The sequence below is a fragment of the Prenolepis imparis genome, unplaced genomic scaffold, assembly GCF_030444845.1.
Source record: "Prenolepis imparis isolate NDT839.2.m4 unplaced genomic scaffold, iyPreImpa1.0 SCAF_13, whole genome shotgun sequence".
NCBI classification, from domain to species: domain Eukaryota; kingdom Metazoa; phylum Arthropoda; class Insecta; order Hymenoptera; family Formicidae; genus Prenolepis; species Prenolepis imparis.
Genome location: NW_028141171.1, coordinates 10,281,030 through 10,305,679, shown reverse-complemented (window position 1 = coordinate 10,305,679; position 24,650 = coordinate 10,281,030). Strand labels below are relative to the sequence as shown.

At 30.9% G+C, this 24,650-nt stretch overlaps 2 protein-coding genes and 1 long non-coding RNA gene across 5 annotated transcripts; 2 read left to right on the top strand and 1 right to left on the bottom strand.

Annotated features, from left to right (window-relative positions):
* Positions 1 to 51: 51 nt before the first annotated feature.
* On the top strand, positions 52 to 1,285 carry LOC145944661 (uncharacterized). Its single transcript, XR_014426710.1, has 2 exons — positions 52 to 457; positions 1,021 to 1,285. It is a non-coding gene; the product is annotated as an uncharacterized LOC145944661 (long non-coding RNA).
* LOC145944635 (oxidative stress-induced growth inhibitor 1) lies at positions 1,238 to 21,171 on the top strand. 3 transcript variants are annotated; one of them, XM_083053134.1, is made up of 7 exons: positions 1,238 to 1,618; positions 16,519 to 16,642; positions 17,650 to 18,080; positions 18,295 to 18,548; positions 18,639 to 18,895; positions 19,023 to 19,442; positions 19,988 to 21,171. In XM_083053134.1, exons 1-7 carry the CDS (start codon positions 1,532 to 1,534, stop codon positions 20,266 to 20,268), a joined length of 1,854 nt encoding a protein of 617 aa, XP_082909260.1. In that variant the 5' UTR covers positions 1,238 to 1,531; the 3' UTR covers positions 20,269 to 21,171. The 3 variants fall into 3 exon arrangements, with proteins under 3 accessions (XP_082909260.1, XP_082909262.1, XP_082909261.1); XM_083053136.1 differs by lacking the exon at positions 1,238 to 1,618 and adding an exon at positions 6,786 to 7,009; XM_083053135.1 differs by lacking the exon at positions 1,238 to 1,618 and adding an exon at positions 6,787 to 7,014.
* Positions 21,172 to 22,617: 1,446 nt separating this feature from the next.
* Syx16 (syntaxin 16) lies at positions 22,618 to 24,381 on the bottom strand. The gene is made up of 5 exons (XM_083053169.1): positions 24,156 to 24,381; positions 23,830 to 24,048; positions 23,457 to 23,664; positions 23,096 to 23,352; positions 22,618 to 22,916 (listed from the first exon to the last, which is right to left on the bottom strand). Exons 1-5 carry the CDS (start codon positions 24,234 to 24,236, stop codon positions 22,707 to 22,709), a joined length of 975 nt encoding a protein of 324 aa, XP_082909295.1. The 5' UTR covers positions 24,237 to 24,381; the 3' UTR covers positions 22,618 to 22,706.
* Between the last annotated feature and the right edge of the window lie 269 nt (positions 24,382 to 24,650).

Genomic DNA, 24,650 nt, shown 5'->3' with positions numbered 1-24,650 from the left:
GATGCATTATGTGTCGACGGAAGAAAGGTCGTCTCCTTCGCTGATTACTAGCACCTGTAATCGCGCAGAAAATAATTATTTAGTAATTATTCGCATATATGACAGCATATATATGTCAGTACAAATAATTTTCACATATTTTTTACGGCTATTTATAGAGTAAATTATTCGAGATAAAAATTATCAGAATTTGCAAATCTCAAATTAAAATTTGTCTTATCAAAGCTTTTATGCCGAAATATATTTTCTTTGTATTTTTTTTAGCTAGGTGAAAAAACTGGCGTCCGTCAATTTTTCGCGGACTGTACTGCGCGGCAGGTGTTACTTCTTCATGCTTGTTCGCCAGAGAGGTAATCTTCGAAAATATTCTACCTGTTTTGATACAACGGGGATGCACCTGCGTTCCAGTGCCGTCTACGTTTCACGTTAGATAGCGGATGAGCAATGAGGAGCTCAGGTAAAAATTTCAAAGCATCCCTTTAAATCCGGTTTGTCGATGAGACATCGGAATGCCGGAAAACGCTTCCATCAGGTCCATTTTGCGTGACGTCTATTGTACTTTCATAGAAAAGCTTTCATATGCAAATACGATATGTAAATATAACAAAGATACATACACGCCATTTTGATGGAATGCATTGTGTATTGAGAGAAACATAAAATCAAGATAGATCAAGATTTTTAGCTGAATAAAAAAACTTTTATATAAAGAAACTTAAGAAATATTCGTATATCGATATAAGCAAAGATTTATACCTTATTCCAAATATTTATGCAGCAAGTTGATACATGTTTCTTTACATCGTAATAGGCTATGAATGTTTAATGACATTTCTTCTTCAAGATATAGATTATTTCATCTACCGAAATTAGAAAATTTTGAATTTTTCAAGAGTGTATACTCAATTTATCAAATACAATACCATTTCAACTATTCTTCATCAGAGCAAGCATAAAAAAACACTCGGAATTTAGAAAAAAAAACAATTGAAGAGGAATGTTTATTATTGTGCGATATAGATCAAACCTGATGGAACCTGCGTGGTTATGTTTTACCCACCAGGTGTGGGTAAAACAGATCGGAGTGAAAAAGTACCAAATTCCACCGCTAGATGGCGCCGAGGGCGCCAACTCGACCGATGACGCGAGCGGCGCCTGCGGCTACATTCAAGCCGCATCCAGTAGTATGTACACATCGGGGGCGAAAGCGCGTAATCCGCAGCGGAATAGAAGAAAATCAATGGCCGGGACGAGGTGTGTCGGCGACGACAGTCTCGGAATTTAAAGCACTCTGCCCCGAGAACGAAAACGACGTGATAGTCGCGCGATTTCGCGAGAAGATCCAGCGAGACATCACTTTGATCTCACACGGCCGGAGTCCGAAGTCAGCCGCGTGCAGCATAATCGCGATAAGCGCGTTCACCAGGTGGATACTGCAACCCTTTTGCCTCCTTGGCGTCCTTCGTCATCATGATACGCGAAAACGTCCCTCATCAGTTTGGCAATCGCACCGAAAATGTTCGCGGCATGAATGTCCAGTGGAACTTCCGGGCGACACATCGGATCAGAGTCTGCAATCCGGATTAGATACGATGATGCTGCACGCTGGATAGACCAGGTAATTCAATAGATCATTTAATATCGTCCAGTATCCTTTTGATAATCGATCAAATATCATATATCACTTGCGTAATTAATAATATACATATATTAATAAAATTAAAAAATAATATTGTTTTGATAATTGATAATAATGATCAAATATCATAATAATAACTTGCGTAATTAATAATAATATATATTAATTTTATATTATAGCAAGTGGTATAGCCAGTGTTGTGCATAGATGATTTTAAAATTAGCTAGATAAAGATGAGATAAAAATATGTAAATTCATCTTAGAGAAGATAAAGATGATTTTATTTTAAATATATATAGATAAAAGATAAAATTATATGACGATTCATCTAGATAACTTCCAGATAATATTATTTTTAAAATCGCTTATGTAAACAGTTAAAAAATGTAATGTAAAATAAAAAAATGAAAATTATAGATATAAAAATATATTTATAGTTTTATTTATAAGTTTATATCGTTTACTGCTCAAGTTCTATTACTTAAAATATTTTCATGTGCTATGAAACTCTAAACCAAATTATCTGAATATTATGTTAGATAATTTAGTAAAGATAACACTTTTTTTTATCTAAGATGCAGATATAGATAATACATTTTTTTATTATCTATATAAAGATAAGATAACGCCAAAATTTCATCTAGATGATCATCTATATAATTTTATTTAGATAACAGCAAACACTGAGTATAGCTTATTATAATATTAGCAATACATTTACAGATATGATCATGTAAAGTATTTATATATAGAAATTATTATGACATATAAAGCACAACATAAACAGATAGACGTATCTAAAAAAAAATGAAAAAGGAATAATGTGAGAAGTAAAAATGAAAAATATAATACTTGTTTTTCCTGAAAAAATATGAAAATTTCGAATATATTCATTTTTAATAATTTGCATTTTTTATAAATAGATGTTTCATTCTTTGGTTTGCCTTTGTGAAGCTTGAGGTCGAAATCATGACATAAATCTCGTAATATTTTTTTCCTCTATAGCTATAGAAGATTATGTTGAATGTGTGTGTACGGTATTGCACAATTTGATAAAATATTAAACGAAGAAAAATTTAAAGCCAATGTAATTCGACTCTTCTGATTTTTGTGGCGATAAATTAATTCTCGTGTAATTCGATTCCACGAGAGAGAGATTCGATAATATTTATCATTGCAGTTTTAATCCTAAACTTAACAATATAGATTATATTTCTCATTTTTGCCGCTTGGTATTTACTTTGTAGATAAAAATTTATTTTCAATTTCAAAAACATTTGTATAAATTAAATTATAAATTATCAAAAATCGAAGTTCGTAATGCAATCAAGTGTTTTTCTTGCGCACATTTATATATATTTCAAATTTTTTATTCATTTCTCATTAAAATATGCATCATAATCTTTTTTTTTTTATAATTTTACAAATGCGTGATTATATTAATTAATAGACATCATTGAGCGATATAATTATATCGCATTATTTTAACAAGCAGTTATCGCAAAAATTATATCGGTATATAGCTACATAAAAAATAACAGCAGTATATATGTTTATATCTATATTGCGATATATATTTGCACATACGATTTATTATTTACATATCTCTCTCTTAGGTTTCTTAAAAATATATTATTTGCAATAAATTGCGAATAAAAAGTGTCTGTGACATTAAGGGAAATTTAATTTAAGGATATCAGAAATGCGCGATAGAGAGAGAGAGAGAATCAGGATATACATATATCTACTGAATAGTAATTGAATTTTCTACTACGCGCGCTTTTGAATATGCATATGTATGCATAGTTGTTCTAATTTCGGAATATAGACGGCTCTTCCATGACGGTTCTACTGGTTCTACTTACGTGTTACATCATTTTTTATAATATCTGGAAATAATTCATTAACTACGACACAAGAGCGTAAGCTTTGCGTTCGCAAGCTTTATTTATACATTGCGTATAAAATTAAATAACCTTAATTTAATATACCTTACGTTTATTGCGTAGTTATACAGACTAGTAGTCACAAGAAAAAAACTGTTTAAGTTAATAAATTGATCAACTAAATAATGATTGATAGAGATTACGCATGAGAAAATTATTCGTTTTTATTTCCTATTTATAGCTCGCGTGATATCAATATTTCTTTTCCTCCAAGTATTTTCGCAAACAAAATAATAATTGTTACATTTCGGTGAACTAAAGAGCCATTAATTTGTAACTTTTGTCATATATTATACGAATTATATATTTCGGCTAGATGTATTGTTTCAAAGTTATTTAGATTCCTCGATTGACATATAGTTTAATAATTAATAATCAATGTTAATGTCATACGTTGTATTTATCATATACGAGAATTATGATGTTGCAACTTTGTAGTTTAAATGCTCGGTGATTAAGAAATGTTAATTCGAAACCTTGCCATTAAACAGAACATTATTTTAATCACTTTGAAATACATTTCTACTCGCGTTATTAGTGCGAAAAGATGTTTGCTGTAACCGCAGTGATAATGATTGTATATCCTTTCTCTCTCTTCCTCTAGGTCTCTTTCTAATTCCACAATTTAGTTAACTCGCTCGTTAATGCTAGAAGATATACTTAGACATCGTGATAATTTGATAACCTTATGATCGAATATACTTGAAAACACAACGCGATGAAAATATCCACAGATTTGACTCATACCCGAAGAAGTAAAACTAAATTTTATTGTAATCTCTTTGAAATTTATTTTATTGGTATCACACGAAACAGTATTTTTTTTCATCCCAATAACTTTAATTCACAGTTTTTATCATATAAAAGTTATATTTTGTAAAAATTAACGAATTTTGTCTACGCATATAATATCTTGTTTATTTTCTTCTGTTCTATCTATATAGAATATATTTTTTAATTCAATTTAAATTGTAAAAGATTAATTTTAAAATTAATTGTAAAAGTCTACTTTTGTGTGAGGGTTTAAAGGCTTATGATATTAAAGAATCGGATATATATTATATGTTGGGAAAAAACCGCGAGCCCTTATCTCTTGCGTAAAAGATAGTCATTTTTTTACGTTCTAATGTGTTATGACGTCAACGAATTAGTATATCAGTATTTTCATATTATAAGTATATACAATATGTTCGAAAATCTTTAGTTAATTTTAAAAAATATAAATAGTTATAACACAATTCGTGAATTATTTTTTATCAGCTCGCTCTAATAGAGGACTTAAATTTCTTTAATTACAGAAATATTCATTGCAATATTTTAAAAATCGAAGTTATAGCTGGGGTGCAATTTTTCTTCTAGGTTACAGAAAAAATGGGGCGCTGTGTAAGGGTGATGCTATTTAACTTTTAACACCGTTTGTCCCGGCTATCTTTTTATCGATGTCGTATGTGGATAGCTTGGATCGATAAGGAACGACCAATATATATACATATAATGTATAAGGAAGATGTAACATTATTTCTCGATGTAACATTGTAACTTGGCAGAATTGTGATGTGTTTCCGCAGAAATACATCGCAATAAGCTTTTTTTTGCTATACATATATACAGGGTGAGTTTTTTAACTTGAGACTGCAAAATATCTGGAAAACTAAGCATTGTACGAAAAAATGTTCCAAATAAACTTTCAATAGTTTCAAGGGTGCAATTCTATTCCGCAGAAATTAGCCCCCTTCCGCCCCCCCCAGGGGGAATTCTCCCCCCTAGGGGGAATTTTCTGCGGAATCTAATATAATTCTACGTCCAAAAATACGTAAATTTTGTCTAAACCATTTTTTTCGATTCTTGATGGATTCGAATCTGCAATAAAAAGTAGGGGTTCCCATTTAAGATTTCAAAGTTACCCCCAGTCCCACCCCCTAGAGGGGGCGGAAGGGGGCTAATTTCTGCGGAATAGAATTGCACTCTCGAAACTATTGAAAGTTTATTTGGAACATTTTTTCGTACAATGCTTAGTTTTCCAGATATTTTGCAGTCTCGAGTTAAAAAACTCATCCTATATATAATCAAAACTGCTTGGTCGGCATCAATTAGAGATAATAACGGAGACCGCGGTCAACATGTCGAATACATAAACTTTTTCGATACCTGTGTTATATTATAATGAAGCTAAAATGTCTTAATGAGAAAAAACAACGGGGTTTTTTTACTACCTAGGATTAGTCACACATTACTTCTGAATATCATTTTATCAATATATAATTGTCAGGTAAAAATTAACTGTGAAAGATAAAACATCTGACGTAGATGTTTTATTTATATTGATATATAATTATTGTATTATATATTTATACCACAGCACATTTCGTTAGATTTACAAAGAATATAATTATTATAAATTATTAATATGATATATACAGTGTTTGCTGTTATCTAAATAAAATTATATAGATGATCATCTAGATGAAATTTTGGCGTTATCTTATCTTTATATAGATAATAAAAAAATGTATTATCTATATCTGCATCTTAGATAAAAAAAAGTGTTATCTTTACTAAATTATCTAACATAATATTCAGATAATTTGGTTTAGAGTTTCATAGCACATGAAAATATTTTAAGTAATAGAACTTGAGCAGTAAACGATAAAAACTTATAAATAAAACTATAAATATATTTTTATATCTATAATTTTCATTTTTTTATTTTACATTACATTTTTTAACTGTTTACATAAGCGATTTTAAAAATAATATTATCTGGAAGTTATCTAGATGAATCGTCATATAATTTTATCTTTTATCTATATATATTTAAAATAAAATCATCTTTATCTTATCTAAGATGAATTTACATATTTTTATCTCATCTTTATCTAGCTAATTTTAAAATCATCTAAGCACAACACTGGATATATATAAAACATTTATGTCTATATGATGATATAATATTTATATCTACATACATAATAATTACAAAATATAATCATCTCTCTTTTTTTTTGTCGTATCTCTCTCTCTCTCTCTCTATATATATATATATATATTTTTTTTTTCTAAGAAATCTCTGATTTCCTATGTGGAGAAAAACTACTAATTATAGGAAAGTTGTATCGCAAACGCATCGTACCATGACGGTCGTACACCGAGAGGATTAATATCTCGCGGCTGAAATTACCTCGCGAAATCGCCATTCATCGCGCGGCCTTCGGATACGCGTCCGCTTCCGCGGAAAAAGCGTGTGTATAAGCGTGCACGTTTCAGTACGACGCCGACCGTAGCCGGGTGAGGAGTAACTTTACTGTCACGATTCTTGCTCCGGAAATCATCGTTCGACGAAGGTTGTGCGTTCTTCGGTAATCGGTTAACAATAGTGCTCGACGAGCAGCAGCAGGAAAATCAGTGGATTGAATAGACAGAACGAGTATGGTAATAATTATATCTTTGCACAATTTTTTTTCGTTTTTTTTTCTATTTTTTTAATAGGATCTTTGTATATATACGCGCGATTCTTTTGACATTCTACATGAGAAACAGCTACGTCGTGGACAGCAATTTAGTTATTTTATCGATCCGCAATTATATATCCGTCTGAATATCGAAGAAGGTATAAAGTGACAGTATGATTGACGGTCGGAAAATAAAAAGGAAATGGGAAAAACGTGTTGCGCATACATCACGGAACTTTCTAAGATCTTTCTTGCGATTCGCGTGACGCAAATTGTATTACATGAATATAAAAAATTTTGTATTTCATCTTAAGAAACGTGACACAGAGAAAAATCTATATTTTTCATACTTGAAAGTTTATTAAATTCTAATTTTATATCTTTATAAGCAGAAAATTTTGGAAAACGATCATATACTTATTAATTAGAAATAAAATAAAAATTTAATTAACATTTTTTTCATAAGATCTTATTATGTGTGTGCATTTACGTTACAAGTTTACTTTTACTCTTTAATTAGTGTCGTAATGGCAAACTACCGCTTCAGTAATTCGTCAAGTCATTGTTTATTCATGTCATCTCGCGCAGACATTGTAATTATACGCAATCCGGTAGATTAAAGGATAAATAGAATGAATTATCGCTAAAAAATTCTTTTCCGATAGACTCACGAGAAATTGCACTCTCGCGATATAATTTGGTCACGTGCTCTCTTTTCGATATATAGCATATCGTAAGGTAATTGTCGGTGCACTGAACGGAGCATGCAATGCCATTTAATTCATTAGTTATCTACCTGAGAACTTTTTGAGAGCGGGAAAAGTTTTATATTTCGTAATAAGAAACTTTAATCTGAAGTGGGAATTAACGTAATCATATAGTTAAATTTTTAATCGTATATCTGAAATAGTGAGATGTCAACATTAACATTAAATATTATTTAAGTTATATGAAACTGGAAATTTGATATAATTTCTATTAATATTTTAATATCAATACTCTCAGATTGTAATAATATTAATATACTATTTTATACATATATCTTAAGTTAATGTTTCATTGACAACAATCGTGATATCGACAAGAATAAAATACATTGTGCGTAAATCTATAATTATATGCGTCATGATATAATTTTTGGGAAAATTTCTAAAAACTATGAAATTGTGTCTAATCATAATCTCATCTTGGCTTCACAAGATTTCATTATAAAAGCCAACGACCGGTGGGTATAAATTTATCACCTAGATAGTATAATTTAATTGCGTGTATTTTAGTCCATCGAGATTGGCGAATATTCAAAAGATGTGTGGTTTGCATGAGGAATCTTCATTAAAAAATTAACGTTATGAATACTTTCAGTACAATTTTTTTAAATTTATATCAAAACTCTAATTTATACTTTATGAGTTAAAACGCACTAATTTTTACGGAACTACGGTTGAACATGTATTGTGCACTCTCAGGTGTGGGAACAAATGGTGACTTGTAAAAAAGAACTAATCCCAAACTCGAGATTTATCGGAGTTATTTGTTGCGCAATAAGATTATCGAAATATTGAAACTTTCGTGCTATGTACATTAATTTATGCTCGCCATAAATACATGCGCGGTCTCAAGTATTTCAAAGCACTTATTAATAAATCGAATGGCGAATATCATATTTTATTTATTTTATCAAGAGCAAGATACTGGAATAAGAAAAAAACATTTGGAGGCACGACTAATTTTCCTATCGAGCTATCGCAAAAAATGTCAATTTCAAATATATGATATATAAAATAATATATTAATATATATGATATATAATATTATATTTGACATATCAAATAAAATATGCGGAAATAAATTCTTAATAATTTTATCACATATCACGCGAGAACATTAAGTCATCAGCTAAATATTTTCAAGTTGCTAAGTGAGAAATAAGACAAAAAAGATAAACATGCGCGATATAAGAGATAATAAAGTTATCAATTTGCATTTTTCTGATTGCAGTGAACGAATTTGAATAATGTATATTCACAGCACGTGGAGACTTTGTAAATTGTGCTGTATCATGTTGCAAAATTACCGCATAATAATACATCTGATTCGCTGTAAAAGACGAATGTAGCGAACGTGTGCGTTACATAACTATCGATCTTTGCATCAAAAGCGCAATTACATATGCTGCGCGAAGTTCTGCAAAGTATGTATTACTTGCTTTTGCCATTGACCGAAATTCGAGATGACTTTTGAGATGATCCTCGTGGAATTGGCACGTGCACAGAAAGATCCGATAACTTGTCTCTCACGGAGAACAAGATTCATAAAACGGTGAATTCATAAAACGTGAAATGAAAGGTAGCAAAGAACTCTGTGGAGAAGTGAATTCGCGCAAAGATAGCATCAGGTGATTTAAAATGAATAAATTTACGAGTGCACGAATTTTCTGTGCAAATTGTTAATTGAAAAATATGCTCGATTTAATTAAAATTACAATCTAACATAATCTTATCTAATGAAATGAATATGGAAATTATTGATCAGCGTGATTCATTTGCTCGCCGGCTAATACTTCAAAGCGCGCGCACGAATGATAAATATTATAATTATAATTGTGTACAAGAGTAGACGTAGGCGTCATAGAGTCACGTTCGTACACATTAGGTTAATGAACGTAATATAACATCACGATTAATATACCGCGGGCAAATTTGTGTAAGTTAACCCATAATAACGCGGGTTAAACGTTGAGATAATTGATGCGTCAAATAAGAACCAACAGTGCCCCATACGTTCCCACGTTTTTATTGAATCGTCCGGTGAAATTGATTAATATTCGTCTGCAACGTGTACATTTCGCAGATATCGACGTAATCAAATTTTTCAGAACGCATCACGCGGTATCGATCACATTATTCTAGAAATACTGCATGCATTTACATTCATCGTCGATATTTTTTCCCCCTTTTCTGATAATTAACACGGTATCATTCAATTTGCATTTATTTCTTTTAGGTGTATGATAAGTAATTACTTATTGTACATATCAATAAGATTATTTGCATTTAATCGTAACACTCAAAAATTAAGGAAGCTTATTGCAATTTATTTATTAATGAAGTTGATGGCAAAAATTGTTGCCAATATCAATAATGTCATTCATTAAATTATTTGCAAGAATGAAACAAATACGATTGCGAAGAAATATTTCATCGACTTTTCATCGTTTTCGATCATATATACTTGAATGACAAATCAACAACTCATTGATCAAAAATCAAAGAAGAATTTTAACTTCAAGTTATTTATTCTCAGCTCGAACGGCTCATATAAAGTTCTTTATATATTTGAAAGTATTTTTAAAAGAGGCTGTGATAAACTAAATGATTATATTTCAAACTGACTTCACATTCAGATGCGTCGTATAAATCTTGCTTATCATTTTTTCCGATTGTTTAGTTTTAGTGAATAAGATAAGAAAGATAAACCCATATCACGCATCAAATTACACATTGGTCAATCTTGCTTATCATTTTTTTCTATTCCTATATTGTTTATTGCATAAGATAACAAAGATATATTCAAATTATGCATCATCTTTCTTTTAAAATCATTTCCGACGTCGAAATTTAAGACGCCGAATTTATGTAGCAGCTATTCTCATTTAGATCAGTATCTTTCAGCATTTATCATTAATGTTTTTCTAAGCTAAAATAGCAAGTCTCAATTCTTTTCAAACTAATCAATTTAATTCAAGAGTGATAGTTTGATTTATAATTGATACCTTTTTGTGCGGCGTATATATTTTATATAAACAAAACGGATACCCTATTAAAGAATATATTCAAAATATATTAATAAATTATCTCAAATATAATATAGAAATCTAATTTTGTAATTATTCACAAGATCTTTAATATTAATAAATATAGAGAGTTGAGATATAATTTTTTAAATTTTAGAGAAGAGTGGAGGATAATTTATAAAATATTCTCGGATCGCTTAAAAAGGGAGATAAAAAAGAAGATTGTGTGATAAATACATATAATAATCTTTTAATATGCTATAAGATTGCGAAACGTCACAAAAAATAGACGAAAAAAGTTTCTGCGAGGTTGATCTCAGTTCTAACAATAAAATTATCATTCTGAAACCGATGGTCAGAAGTTGTAACTGGCGATATTTCGTGACTGACTTACCCAAGTTAAATCGTCTTCTTTTCCTTTGCTTTCTTTGGAATTCAAGGCATATATGAGAAAAGAAAAAAGAGAGAAAAGAGTCCGATAGAAACAAGAAAAAGATGGTGCAACAGACCGGTATGCACTTCGTGATATATCACTTTAGAGATAAAGATATACGACTTTAAGAGATATTTATGCGACTTCAGACTTTAGAAAGTGCATTCTTTTATCTCTAATTTCTATATGCATGTGTAAATAAGTGAAGAAAAATTTAATCTTCCAAAAACTTATCGTACAATACTTGGTGATCTCTAATGCGCTAGTTCGTCTCACTCGTGTTGATTAATCTTTCTCGCAAGATTAACGTAAACCTTGTAAACGTCGCGAAACGTCGAGATTGATGGTGCGATATTCGGTACAGGTAGACAAAGGATCATCGAGTCGTCTCGTGCTAGAATTGATGACTCATTGATTGATCAGTCGAACATCTCGTGAGTGTCTTAAGGGGGGAACCTGGTTTATAGGAGGCTGAAAAATACATAATTTTTAGAATTTTTTTTCTCAGCTAAAATAAAACCAATTAATTCCAAATTTTAGGCACAGTTTATTATACATTTAAATTATGTAAAATAATTTTTTTATTAAAAAATATTGAAGTTTTATTTAAAAAATAAAGCTATATTGATAGAGCCGCCCATTTTTCACTGTGTACCACCTAGCGATCGTAATTTTTGTCTGAAACAAAAAAACCAATTCATTTCTTTAATGTTATATTATTACCTTCTATTTAAACTAAAATATTTTTGAGAAAAGTTAAATTAGATTATTTTTTTTGTAAAGAAAAGTCGCAATTTTTTCGTGAAAATTGTAACTTCTTTCTTTATAGTTGTAAAAGTTTTTCAATTTTTGCTTTTCTTTTAATTTTTTTAGTTTAAATAGAAGGTAATAATATAACATTAAAGAAATGAATTGGTTTTTTTGTTTCAGACAAAAATTACGATCGCTAGGTTGTACACAGTGAAAAATGAGCGCTATCAATATAGCTTTATTTTTTAAATAAAACTTTAATATTTTTTAATAAAAAAATTATTTTACATAATTTAAATGTGTAATAAACTGTGCCTAAAATTTGGAATTAATTGGTTTTATTTTAGCTGAGAAAAAAAATTCTAAAAATTATGTATTTTTCAGCCTCCTAAACCAGGTTCCCCCCTTAACCGAATTTCGTCCAGGCGCTTCGTCTCCTGCTGCGAATAATCTTTGATTAAGAATAGAAGATGTGCGAAGCTCCGACGTTTAGAATTTCATTGGCCTACAAGTATAAATATATCTATAAACGCACCTGTTACGGCGTCGTGAAGATACTTGTTGCATTACAGATACAATTGTGTGTTATATAATAACAGACACACTAAATTTAACGATTTTTTAATTCAACTGCGTGTGTGCGTGTGTCTTTAATATCGTCTATCGCACCTTTATAAAGTAGCTACTCGCACCTGGACCAATATTTATACAGCTTTCGACACATTTGAAGACGGGACATCTGAGATCACAAAGTTGAAAACATATTATAGATAAAATATTAAACATCAGATTCATATAATTAAAGTTTCATTCTATAGAGATACATCCCCCGTATAATGAATTGCGGATTAATATTTATGTGACCTAGTTTTCGTAACATGTATTAAATATAAGATATATCTTACATACACATGTAAATTTTTATATAATATAGATGCAACATATTATGGATATTTAATACGTAATTAAAATTTCAATCGCGATTTTATAGAGAATTTCATGTAAAGTAAATTCTTTATAAATATAACAACGTGCGTATAAACTAGATAAACGCTATATATATATCGAGGGAATAGTGACCAGTTGACTTGAACGCGAAGACATCGTTTTGTACTTATACATATCTCGCAAAAAGAGGCATTCAGGTATAACTTATCGATTTAGTCTGCGATCGTTAATATAATACATATAGTGCCTTTATATATTTCATGATTTCAACGGACTTTGAACGAGTTTTTTCTTTATTCCATTCATGTCAATCCTACCTCATATTTTTTCAGAGCCACTTCCGACACTCTTAAGTAAATAAATTTAAAAAATTGCGAAAAATACGTCTGATCGAAAAAATATTTACATTTTCTACTTTTGCGTCTATACCATGTCAACTTTGTCACTTATTCAATTCAATGAGACACAACTATTCCACAATGATAAAGTTATCTAGAGTTAACATATTAGATATCAAATTCCGAGTATTTATGAATGTTCTGGAAGTGAGAAATTCCCAGCACAAATGAGATATGAGCAGTGTTTGCTGTTATCTAAATAAAATTATATAGATGATCATCTAGATGAAATTTTGGCGTTATCTTATCTTTATATAGATAATAAAAAAATGTATTATCTATATCTGCATCTTAGATAAAAAAAAGTGTTATCTTTACTAAATTATCTAACATAATATTCAGATAATTTGGTTTAGAGTTTCATAGCACATGAAAATATTTTAAGTAATAGAACTTGAGCAGTAAACGATAGAAACTTATAAATAAAACTATAAATATATTTTTATATCTATAATTTTCATTTTTTTATTTTACATTACATTTTTTAACTGTTTACATAAGCGATTTTAAAAATAATATTATCTGGAAGTTATCTAGATGAATCGTCATATAATTTTATCTTTTATCTATATATATTTAAAATAAAATCATCTTTATCTTATCTAAGATGAATTTACATATTTTTATCTCATATTTATCTAGCTAATTTTAAAATCATCTAAGCACAACACTGGATATGAGATAATACTATTAATATTCATTGAGACTAATATCTGTAGGAGACCCCCCTTCGTATAGATAACGATAATAATTTCTTTAGTATTTTTTTTCGATAATAATGTTTCCTATGTGTGACATATGTCATTTTCACGAAGGTAAATTACATTGTCAGTATCCATTAATGTTCAGCTTTTTCCCCCTACGTGAGATACAACGAGTAAAGTCGCTTCGATGATATGCAAGAGTATATGTAAATCGATCGCGAATATTTGTAACGCGCTGCGAATAATGGCTCATTGTCGACTAAGAAAATCCCTCACACTTAGTCAGTGTCAATTGTATCGATCGATATCGCACGCAATAATCGTGTCTTTGATTTCGCGATAAGATTTCTTCATATTCCCTGAGAAATTCTATGAAAGTTCTATAATTTTTTCCCTCGACGGAATATCGCGCGTGGATCTGATAAATAAAAGAAAAACAACAATGCTGTATATTCTTCATTTCTGTTATATACAGGGTGTCCCAAAACTCATAATTAATCTTCCAGGGGCAGATTCCTGGGATCATTTAGAGATTTTTCCTCAGCAAAAATGTCGAGGGAGACCATCATTTTTTGCATGTTCCCAATTTTTGCCATCATGTATCTTTGTAACTAAGCCTTAAATTAAAATTCTATTAAAAGAAACTTTACTTAAAATTAATTGAAGAATGTGGTTTTGTTAATATTATATTTCTAGAGGGCTCAGTTTACGAGAAACCCTTTATTTTTAATCGCTTATAACTCGAAAATTATTGGTGCCTCGACATTTTCGCTGAGGAAAAATCGTTTTTAAATTGGCCAGAGAATCTGCCTTTAAAATATCTCGCGGTAGTTTCGGGACACCCTGCATATATAATTTTATTTTCATTTTTTTTATCTTTTTCCTACAGTCATTTCGCAGAGCAGTTTCAATTCCATATAAATATTTATTTTACTTGTTTCTTTGCTTAGTAGAAATTTGTTCAGCAATACGATAATCTTTTACGATGAAATCTATGTTAGACCACCGTCAATTTTTGTCTCGGCCGACGATCTTCACGAATACGTGATGCTGCTCTATTCTTAACCCATAAGCGTCATTATGAAAGTGGATCATGGTAGTACACGGTACAAATTAACGAGACGTTCCTTTCGTTTATTTGCGGAACAGGTTATCCCGAGTAGAAGCGACAAGAACAAGCTATGCACATAAATGGATCTCAATCGTGTATATATAATGTACATGCATCCTATTAACTATATATACACTCTTTTCAATAATGCTTTTTACATTTTATGCAGTGAATCGTCTGCAAATGCGAACGAATATACATTTAATTTTTATATTCTCTATTATATATATATTTATTTATTCTTTACTTTTTCAGTATATTATACTTATTATGTATTATATTATTATATTATTATATTTTTATATCTACACATTTTTATTTTTATCTGCTAACTTTTTTAAGTTTATTATCTCTTTTATATTCTTTTTTATTTGAAAGGCTCTTTATTGGATTTTCTGAGGTAATCACAAAATGTTTTTAATGCTTGATAGGCAAGAAGATTTACCGATTTATATATTGTAATTGTATTTGGAACCGATTAAGTGTTAGAGAGTAGGAAATATATACGTTAACGAAGGTCGTTTATGAGAGAATAAAGTTTACGACTTTTACTTTATAGCTTGATTATCGTTTAGTTTCGAGATCTCGCATTTTTGATCACAACAATTCGTGATCGATACATTCGAGACGATTCATAATTTCCTCATTATGACGTAACGATTCACATTTCCACATTAATTGCAGCGAGGGGATATTCCTGATATCCTTTATTATGACAATACATTTATAAACCGCAACGTCATTCAATGAAAGAAGTGTCTCGATTTATCTTATCGGCTTTTTTACACGCTGTACAATAGATTAATGCGTAGAAAATCTCATATCATGCGTAGTTCGGCTATCTTTTTTTTTCAATTATTGACACAATGAAAATGTATACAACTCATATGTTAGTAATTGATTATAATTTATTGATTCGTGACTTATTACTGAAACTTATACGAAAAGATTATTACAAATATTTCTTTATATTGTGTTGCATACTTTATATATAATATTTATTGTTTTATTATTAAACTTATCGCAACAAAAGAGTCATTACAAACATATGTTTCTTTCCATTGCTTCATTATATTATACGTGCGAAATTATACGAGATTATCTACATGCACAGGAAAAAATAATCGACATCGCTCAACGATAAGTGTCTGTCAGTTACAAATGATTATGAATGTTGAAATTTCTGTCGCAATTTACAGATTAATCGCGGTGTCAAGGGAAATGGTAGACTCGACTGTCTCATTACTCGGCAATTTTGTGCTGATGTGCTATTAAAATGTCGTACACGCGATATTATGTAATCGTGTTTGTAACAAAGTAATCATCGTTCTGTAACTCTCTTTGCAGCACTCGAATAGACTGATGAGTGTGAATCGCAGTGAATCCGTTTACATCGGAGAGGCAAAAAAAATGCAGAACGGATTTAAGATCGATGATAATGATGTCATTTATAAAGATGTTGTCATCATAGGTGAGTATACAAAATATTCTAGAATATATTTATACATATTTTCTGACATGAGTGATTTATTAATTTTATGAACGGATGATTTAATGGCTCTATTAATAAAAAGAACACAAAAAGAGCAATAGAATAATAAAAAAATATATTCTTTTTGAATTTTATTATACATTTTATATCTTGATTTATCGTAGATTGTGAGTGCGAAAAAAAAAATATAAAATTGATCTTTATAATTTTAAAATTAAACCCTTAATTTTTCTATATTTTGACAATATTTTTATGTGCATACGTTATCCAATTTTATGCTAGATCGACGAATTTTTTTTTTCTTTGTCATCGATGTTTGAAATTAATATTCACTGTGAAATTACAATTCTTTATTGTAAGATCGACAGCGTAAATTCATAAACTCGTGGGACAAATAAGAGATTTCTCCCGAATAGAGAAAACGATTAATATTATTATATAATCTTTATATTTTAAAATTAAACCCTTACTTTCTCAGCATTTTGACAATTTTTTTTAATGCGCACGTTATGCAATTTTATACTAGATCGACGAATATTTTTTTTTCTTTGTCATCGATGTTTGAAATTAATATTCACTGTGAAATTACAATTCTTTATTGTAAGATCGACAGCGTAAATTCATAAACTCGTGGGACAAATAAGAGATTTCTCCCGAATAGAGAAAACGATTAATATTATTATATAATCTTTATATTTTAAAATTAAACCCTTAGTTTCTCAGGATTTTGACAATTTTTTTAAATGCGCAAGTTATGCAATTTTATACTAGATCGACGAATATTTTTTTTTCTTTGTCATCGATGTTTGAAATTAATATTCACTGAAACTAGAATTCTTTATTGTAAAATCGACAGCGTAAATTCATAAACTCATGTTGAACAAGTAAATAAAAGAGATTTTTCCCGAATAGAGAAAACAATAAGAATAAAATATTTTTTTTGTAAAAGGATTATACGATTTTACACGATCTTTTTCGATCCTCAGGAAACGGACCGAGCGGAATATGCCTATCGTACATGCTTGCTGGCAACTGGCCTTATTATACCGGCGAACCTCATCCCGGTGACGATATGCTGACGGCGCGATTGCGGTTCTGCACGACGAACACCGGCAATGAGGATCCGGACGACGCGGTCACCAAGAATCGGCGTCAATGCGGCAAGTCTGGCAGAACGCAGGGAGGCGGTCTGGCCCGCAGTACGCGTTGCAAACTCGAATGCCTGTCATCTGGCATCGAGGGCAGGGGCGGTGGTCGACCGTTGGCCCTTCTCATGGACCATCTGCAGCATCCGTGCGTCGACGCCGGCCTCGACGTGGCCTCGCTCCTCGACTGGCGGTCCGCCGACGAGTATCCCGAACACAGAGTCGTGGACCACGTCGTCCTCGGCAAGGGCCAACCTGGCGGTGCCTGGCAGGTACCGAATGTGACCTTTTTTTTCTTTCGTTCTGTATAGTTTTGCATAAATAAGTAGACACAAATGTTATTCTGTGCGCGAAGTAAAATATAAATAAGTCTTGATAGATAAGAAAAATGGTAAAACTAAAAATATAATCATCTGTTCAAGCAATATCTTTATCTCTTAACAAATGTTTATTAAAAGTAATTTTTAATTATAATTATCTCTCTAGTCTATGGACCCTAATGTGCTAACTATCAGTCTGAGCCGATGGATGTCTCTCCCCGATCTGGATCTAAGGCACTGGGAGAAACTCATCGATGCCGAACAAATACGAGAATTGGTTTTATCCGAGGCGAACAATGCGTATACGCGACCGGAAAAATTAAGCGTTTGCAAAGCGTCCAGTCGAATTTCTGTAGGCACTGTCGCTGCTTATTACAAGGATTACGTGCGCAGAAAAGGCCTGAAACAATACTTTCGATGGTACGTGCTGAAAGTATTTAGTAGTACGAATCTTATTATTTAGTTATTATTTGACGCGAAAAATTTCACAAAGCGATTCGCGTTTTACAGCGGGACTACGGTTACTTCGGTAAGATCGGATTCCGATTCGCCCGAGAGTAAAGGAGGATACAATTGGATCGTGGACGGATACGAGAACAAAAGTGGAAAGCGATTTCGATATCGGTGTAGAAGGACGGTTCTCGCGACCGGCACGACCGATTTATCTAATCACCTAGGCATTCCGGGGGAGAACACGCATCCCGACTGGGTGACGCACGATCTCAACGATCTTGAGACGCGATTGGGACGTTTGGTCAGCGAACGTGGTATGTAAACGCAAAAGATTATAGATTATCTCTTTTTCCACGATTATATAAAATCTATTCATTTATCCGTAAATTTATATAATTTATTTTCGATTTGTTCTCATTTGTAAAATTACTATAATCGTAGGTGAAATAGATGTAGGTTCGAACGACGAACAGATGCTACCAGTGTTGGTAGTTGGAGCTGGTCTGAGTGCGGCCGACGCGATTATGGCAGCACGTTTTCGAGGGATACCCGTCTTGCACGCATTCCGCAATTCATCGAACGAATGGGGCAAGGAAACCGCCGAGAGGATAACTACTAGTTACGATCGACTACAATGGTTGCCGAATTCCATATATCCGGAATATCACAAGGTATACGAAATGATGGCTGACGGAGGTACAAATTATCCTCTGTACAAATCGCTGCCGGGATACACGCTTGTCAGCCTCGATGAGAATCGCGAGGACGAAAACATGAATACGACGAGAAGGACAGTTACCTTTTCCGCTCCGGACGGTCAGCTGCACACGTTTGAAGTGTCTGTTGCGGCTATACTTATCGGTAAGCATATATGGGATGTTCCATCAGAAACAGGACACCTAATTATTTTTTTATTTCTGACAATATAAAAAAATATTTTAAACACAACTTGAATGACTTCGAAGAGCATATATGGTGCACGGAAAATTTTCTTTTCAAGGTCATTTTTCTCAGTTTTTAAGATCATTTTTTTTAAATAAAAATAATTTTTTTCTCCTGCTTATCATAGCTGATTTAATATATATCGAATCATGAATAACTTTAAAATGACTGTAAAATTTAAAGTTAAAACATATGCTAAATTACTTTTTGTTATTATTGTTATAAATGATTATAATTATTATAAGTGTAATTAAAAAAATACTCTAAGAAATGGAACAGAGAAATAATTGAGAAATAATAATAAAGCAAAGAGAATTTAGGAAAGGTAAAGAGATCATTTTCTCCATATAATAGTAGAGTTTTTTTATAAGTTTAGAACTATCGATACAAGATGTAATGTTGCATGAAAACAATCATAAAGTCCATAGGATGTAATATGTGTGTTGAATAATTTCACATTTTAGGATACAAACCAGATCTGTCGTACTTGGAAGGCAACGGTATAGGGTTGAGTAAACACGCGGACAAGCCGATTGATAATAAATCGAATCCAATCGAAATTGATGATTTCACGTACGAAGTGACCAAAGCGCCGACGAAGGGACTTTATGCTTTGGGACCTCTAGCCGGCAACAACTTTGTTCGCTTTGTTCTGGGCGGTGCACTCGGAATTCTTGCGCATATCCTGTGCAGTACAACATCTGAGAGATCTGTCAGCCGTTCACGCGAACCGATCGTGTCTTAGCAAAGTTGTTTTATATACAAGCGTATTGAAACAATAGAATTGTGTGACTTCTACTGCTCAACTCGTGTGTGAATGCTGAAAACTTACTTAATCGATTTATATATGTACATACTTAAAATTATTTTTATATTCCTTAGCATGTATTAGCTCTTCATAAGAAAATTTAATCGAAATTTAAATGTATATATAATCATAACTATTTAATTGTTTCATCGAAATATTTCAGTCAAGATAAAGAGATCAATGTTTATTTGGTGAAGCGATGTGCTGAAAAAATGACAGTTCAGATGCTATCTTAGATCTGTTGTAAATCTATTTGCACTTCTTAACATTCCATTTGATAAGAAAATTATTTATAGAAGACAGTAACAACAATATAGTTTAAATAATTCATCATCTACACAGAGATAGCCTTTGTACAAATTTGCCACTCATAGAGAGTATATAGAAATTAATGAAAATATAGCATGTGTGTGTGTGTGTAGCATACTAGTTTTATAAAAAATCGAATAATATACAACGAAATTCTTGACATAAATTCTTTCTGAATTATTGAATATATTTAAGATTATCCTTTTAATGGATAATTAAATATTTTTTTATATGCACATCTACTTAGTACTTTAGTACATTATAGTATTTTTAAGCATTTTTATTTTTACGTGTAGAATTATATATTATCAGAGCAATCAAACAGTTAAAATGTAAAAGCGCATTTTTACATTTTGCATTATTATTTTCTAACAATTTGTGAATGTAAACAAATGTCGCAATGTGAATCCAGTGATTATTGTGTATTAATTTTTAACATAACATCTTTTTAATTTGCTGTAATATGTCCCTACATTTCTTAATAATAAGTTGTGATTACTCTTTAATAGAATAGGCTAATACTCTATTATTAATGTATCTTATACATCAGTAATATTACCTATTTAGTACAAAATATTATGATTATTTTTACTATTTAATACTTAACTTATTTACTACTTATTTTTTATTACTTAGTAGTACTTATTTATACTTAATTTACTTATTGTTTATAATTAATGTTTACTTGTTTGCAGTTTATATGATCTTATTTATAATATATGGTTTATACATGTTATATTAAGTTCATTTTACTTAAAGATGAAAAAATTAGAAAAAAAACATTCTATTTTTCGTACTTTTATTATATTTTTTATATAATAATATTCCATTAAAAGAAAAAAATATTGTTTTTTTTATATCACACAAACGTACATTGTATATAAACGTGTATGACAGATTACATATTATAAGCCTAATGTATTTAACATAACAATGTTAAAACAAATTTGATATTAGCGGCAAAGTGAAGTGCTATAGCATATACAAAAGCAGCTATTGGAGAAAACATTGAAAAATCTGTTGATTTATATAGTATAGTAACATGTGCGTGAAATTTTTAGAAGTTTTATTGATACAATAGTTAAGATATATTGATTAGCTAAACAATAAGACAGGGATAAAGCATATGTATAAATATAACAAAAATACTTAATATACAATCTGTGATAGGAGGTGCAATGTTCAAAAAATTGCAATGAAAGAGATTAAATAGAACAAATTTTGAGCACATTATATTTGGTTGTAGATACATATTTTTACATAAGAAATCAATTTATGTATATAAGAAAAGATATGCAGTTCTGTTAAAAAAAAATAAGATATTGCCCCTATTCTTTGGAGAATCTAATGGAGCACCTGTTTGTCCTTATCGAAAACAGCCTGTAATATTTTATGTATGGACTATCTTATGTATATATTATATATACAAGAAAAATAAGTAACATATATTAAGATATATATATATATATATATATATATATCAATCAATTATCTTTTTATTATCATGGAATGATTTTGTTTAACAATCTAAAACACACAATACAGATATAAAAAGTCATACCGCAGTATTTTCTATTGATATCACATGTAAATAAAAATAATTTATCTTTCCACTATAAAAATATATAGAGTTAAATGAGAAATAAATAAATTATTTATTATATAAGTTATTTATGATTATCTTTAATAATATATTGTAAAAATTAAAAATGACTACCTCTAAAATTGTATGTATTATAATGATATTTTAAAATTGGTTTAAAAATTAGTTTATACAAATAGGAATTAACATTGATTAAAAATATTAATGCCACATTCATAGTTTAAATGTTTCTTACAGATTAATTTGGGAACAGATAAAATAAACAGAGATCTGCCATAATCTTAGAATACATAATTTTCTTGTTGGTATAACATTTGAGAAAAGACTGGATATACTGTCTTAATAAAAAATAGCTTCCATCATTATAACGCAGATTCTATAAAGATATTTCATTTTATGGAACACGATGATAAACACCAACAGTGTATCAATATTTTTACATTTATTTTAATTATAAGTACTTCTATGTTTTGAATATAATAAATAGAAAACTAAGTAATATAATAGTAGCTGCAAGAACAACAATGCAGTACAATTTTTTATTAGCCTTTTGATATGAATCGGCTTTCTTTAATTGTTTATAACCCTCATGTACTTGCACTTGCGTTTGCTCGATGTTATAGTCAATCCGATCTAAAATAGTACCCTGATCCTCTACCATTACTGCAAGATCCTGCATAATAAAAACCCAGAATTTTATCCGAAACTTTATCAATGTTGTTATTGACAATAAATGGAATAAATATCGAAAAAATATGTACTTCAGATGAAAGAATTTGCAATATATTTTGCTTGCTATATTAAAATCAGTATCAATTATAAGTATTTATAATGATTTCGCATGTAATTTACCTTGAAAATGTGTTTTAAGTCTCCTATACTTTGAACTATATTTCCAATTTGTTCTTCTCTTTCCAATGCTAATTTCATTCTATCTTCAGGTTCCTCCAATTGCAATAAAACCGAGTCTTGTCTTTGCTCATTTATCTGCCAATAATCGGCAGTTGCTTCATTTGATTCTGTCAACCAAGAATCAGTTGCTACGTTATTTAAAAGAGACTGATCTTCTGCAAAGAACTGACTATTCCTTTCTTCTCTCGATTTCACTTCTGCAAGAATTCATTATAACTGAATATAACGCAAATAAAATGCTGCAGCTTCGTAGCATACTTTTTAATTATTCATTTTTATTAGCTATATAAAGAGAACATACGTGTCAAGTAATGATTCTGTGCTGATCTATATCGAAGACCTAATTCCTGTAAGGCAGTTGAAAGGGCCATTACTGCACTGGCAGCTAATCGACGTTCAGCAGGCTTAGTTTCATGCCTTCCAGCTGATTTAATTGTTTGTACTTGTCTATAACCATTAGAGAACGCACGTCCAATCTCTCGTGTCAATTGTTCCATTTGTCTTTCTTCCTGTGTATAATGTTATACTTTATAAAGCCTTCCTGTATAATTATTATACGGGACAATTTTTCACTTGGTATATATTTTTGTACGAGACATGTCGATAAAAGGGTTCTTCTAAATCCAGCTAGTGATGCTACATATTTACAATTGGTTCCGCAAACTCAAACAAACCTGAGACGTATCATCCAAGGTGGGCCTGGTGAGCTGCTTGGAGTGCAGCTCGATTAAGCTATCTATTTTCACGCGTAATCTGCTCAAGACATACTGCGTCTCCTCCAAGGCGTCCGCCCAGACGGGTGGTGCGCCGCTGTCCATGCAAACACCTTTCAGTTCGACATTGTCGGAGCCACCGGAATCCGAATCCACTAGTGCCACACGATCGGTAAGACTCTGAAAAAGGATACCGAATGACTGTCGTGCGAAAATTATCCAACGAAAACGAAAAATGCGCAGTACAATTTTGCACAAGGGCGATACAGGTTAAGTTAAGCATGCACCTGTTCGGCGTAGATGTGCCTAGTCTGCAGAGCATTGTTTCGCATCAGTACGAAGGGCTCCGTCAAATTCCTCGTAGCCATTCTTCGGCGATAATTATTTTTCTTCCTATAGTAAGACGCACAGACACCTAATGCGATACTTTAACCACTACATCGCGAATCGCGTCATGCAACGCACTGGACGACTGAATCAGCTGTCATCTCGAAACAGCTGATCAGTAGTTGCCAGAATGAATACGAGCAGCAAGGAGGGGGTAATGACACACGTGAAAACCGCGCCTGCGCTCACAATGCATTTTTATTCTTTAACATTTTATATGAGATTATTCTTAATTATTCTTTTGCAGAAATAATTTTTAAGATATGATCCTGTTCAATTATTTGTAATACACAATTGTCAATCGTAAAACCATCAATCTTATGTTATACAGATCCACACATTATAATATGTATTATATTAACAAATTTAATTTCTTAAAAATTTGAACATTTACA

Excerpts from the sequence above, each read along its gene's own strand:
- Syx16 (XM_083053169.1), bottom strand. The coding sequence starts at position 24,236 with ATGGCTACGAGGAATTTGACGGAGCCCTTCGTACTGATGCGAAACAAT. Across the intron at positions 23,665-23,829 it reads CCTTGGATGATACGTCTCAG|GAAGAAAGACAAATGGAACA; the intron begins GTTTGTTTGAGT and ends CATTATACACAG. Across the intron at positions 23,353-23,456 it reads ACAGAATCATTACTTGACAC|AAGTGAAATCGAGAGAAGAA; the intron begins GTATGTTCTCTT and ends GAATTCTTGCAG.
- LOC145944635 (XM_083053134.1), top strand. The coding sequence starts at position 1,532 with ATGTCCAGTGGAACTTCCGGGCGACACATCGGATCAGAGTCTGCAATC. Across the intron at positions 18,081-18,294 it reads AACCTGGCGGTGCCTGGCAG|TCTATGGACCCTAATGTGCT; the intron begins GTACCGAATGTG and ends TTATCTCTCTAG. Across the intron at positions 19,443-19,987 it reads TGTTGCGGCTATACTTATCG|GATACAAACCAGATCTGTCG; the intron begins GTAAGCATATAT and ends TTCACATTTTAG.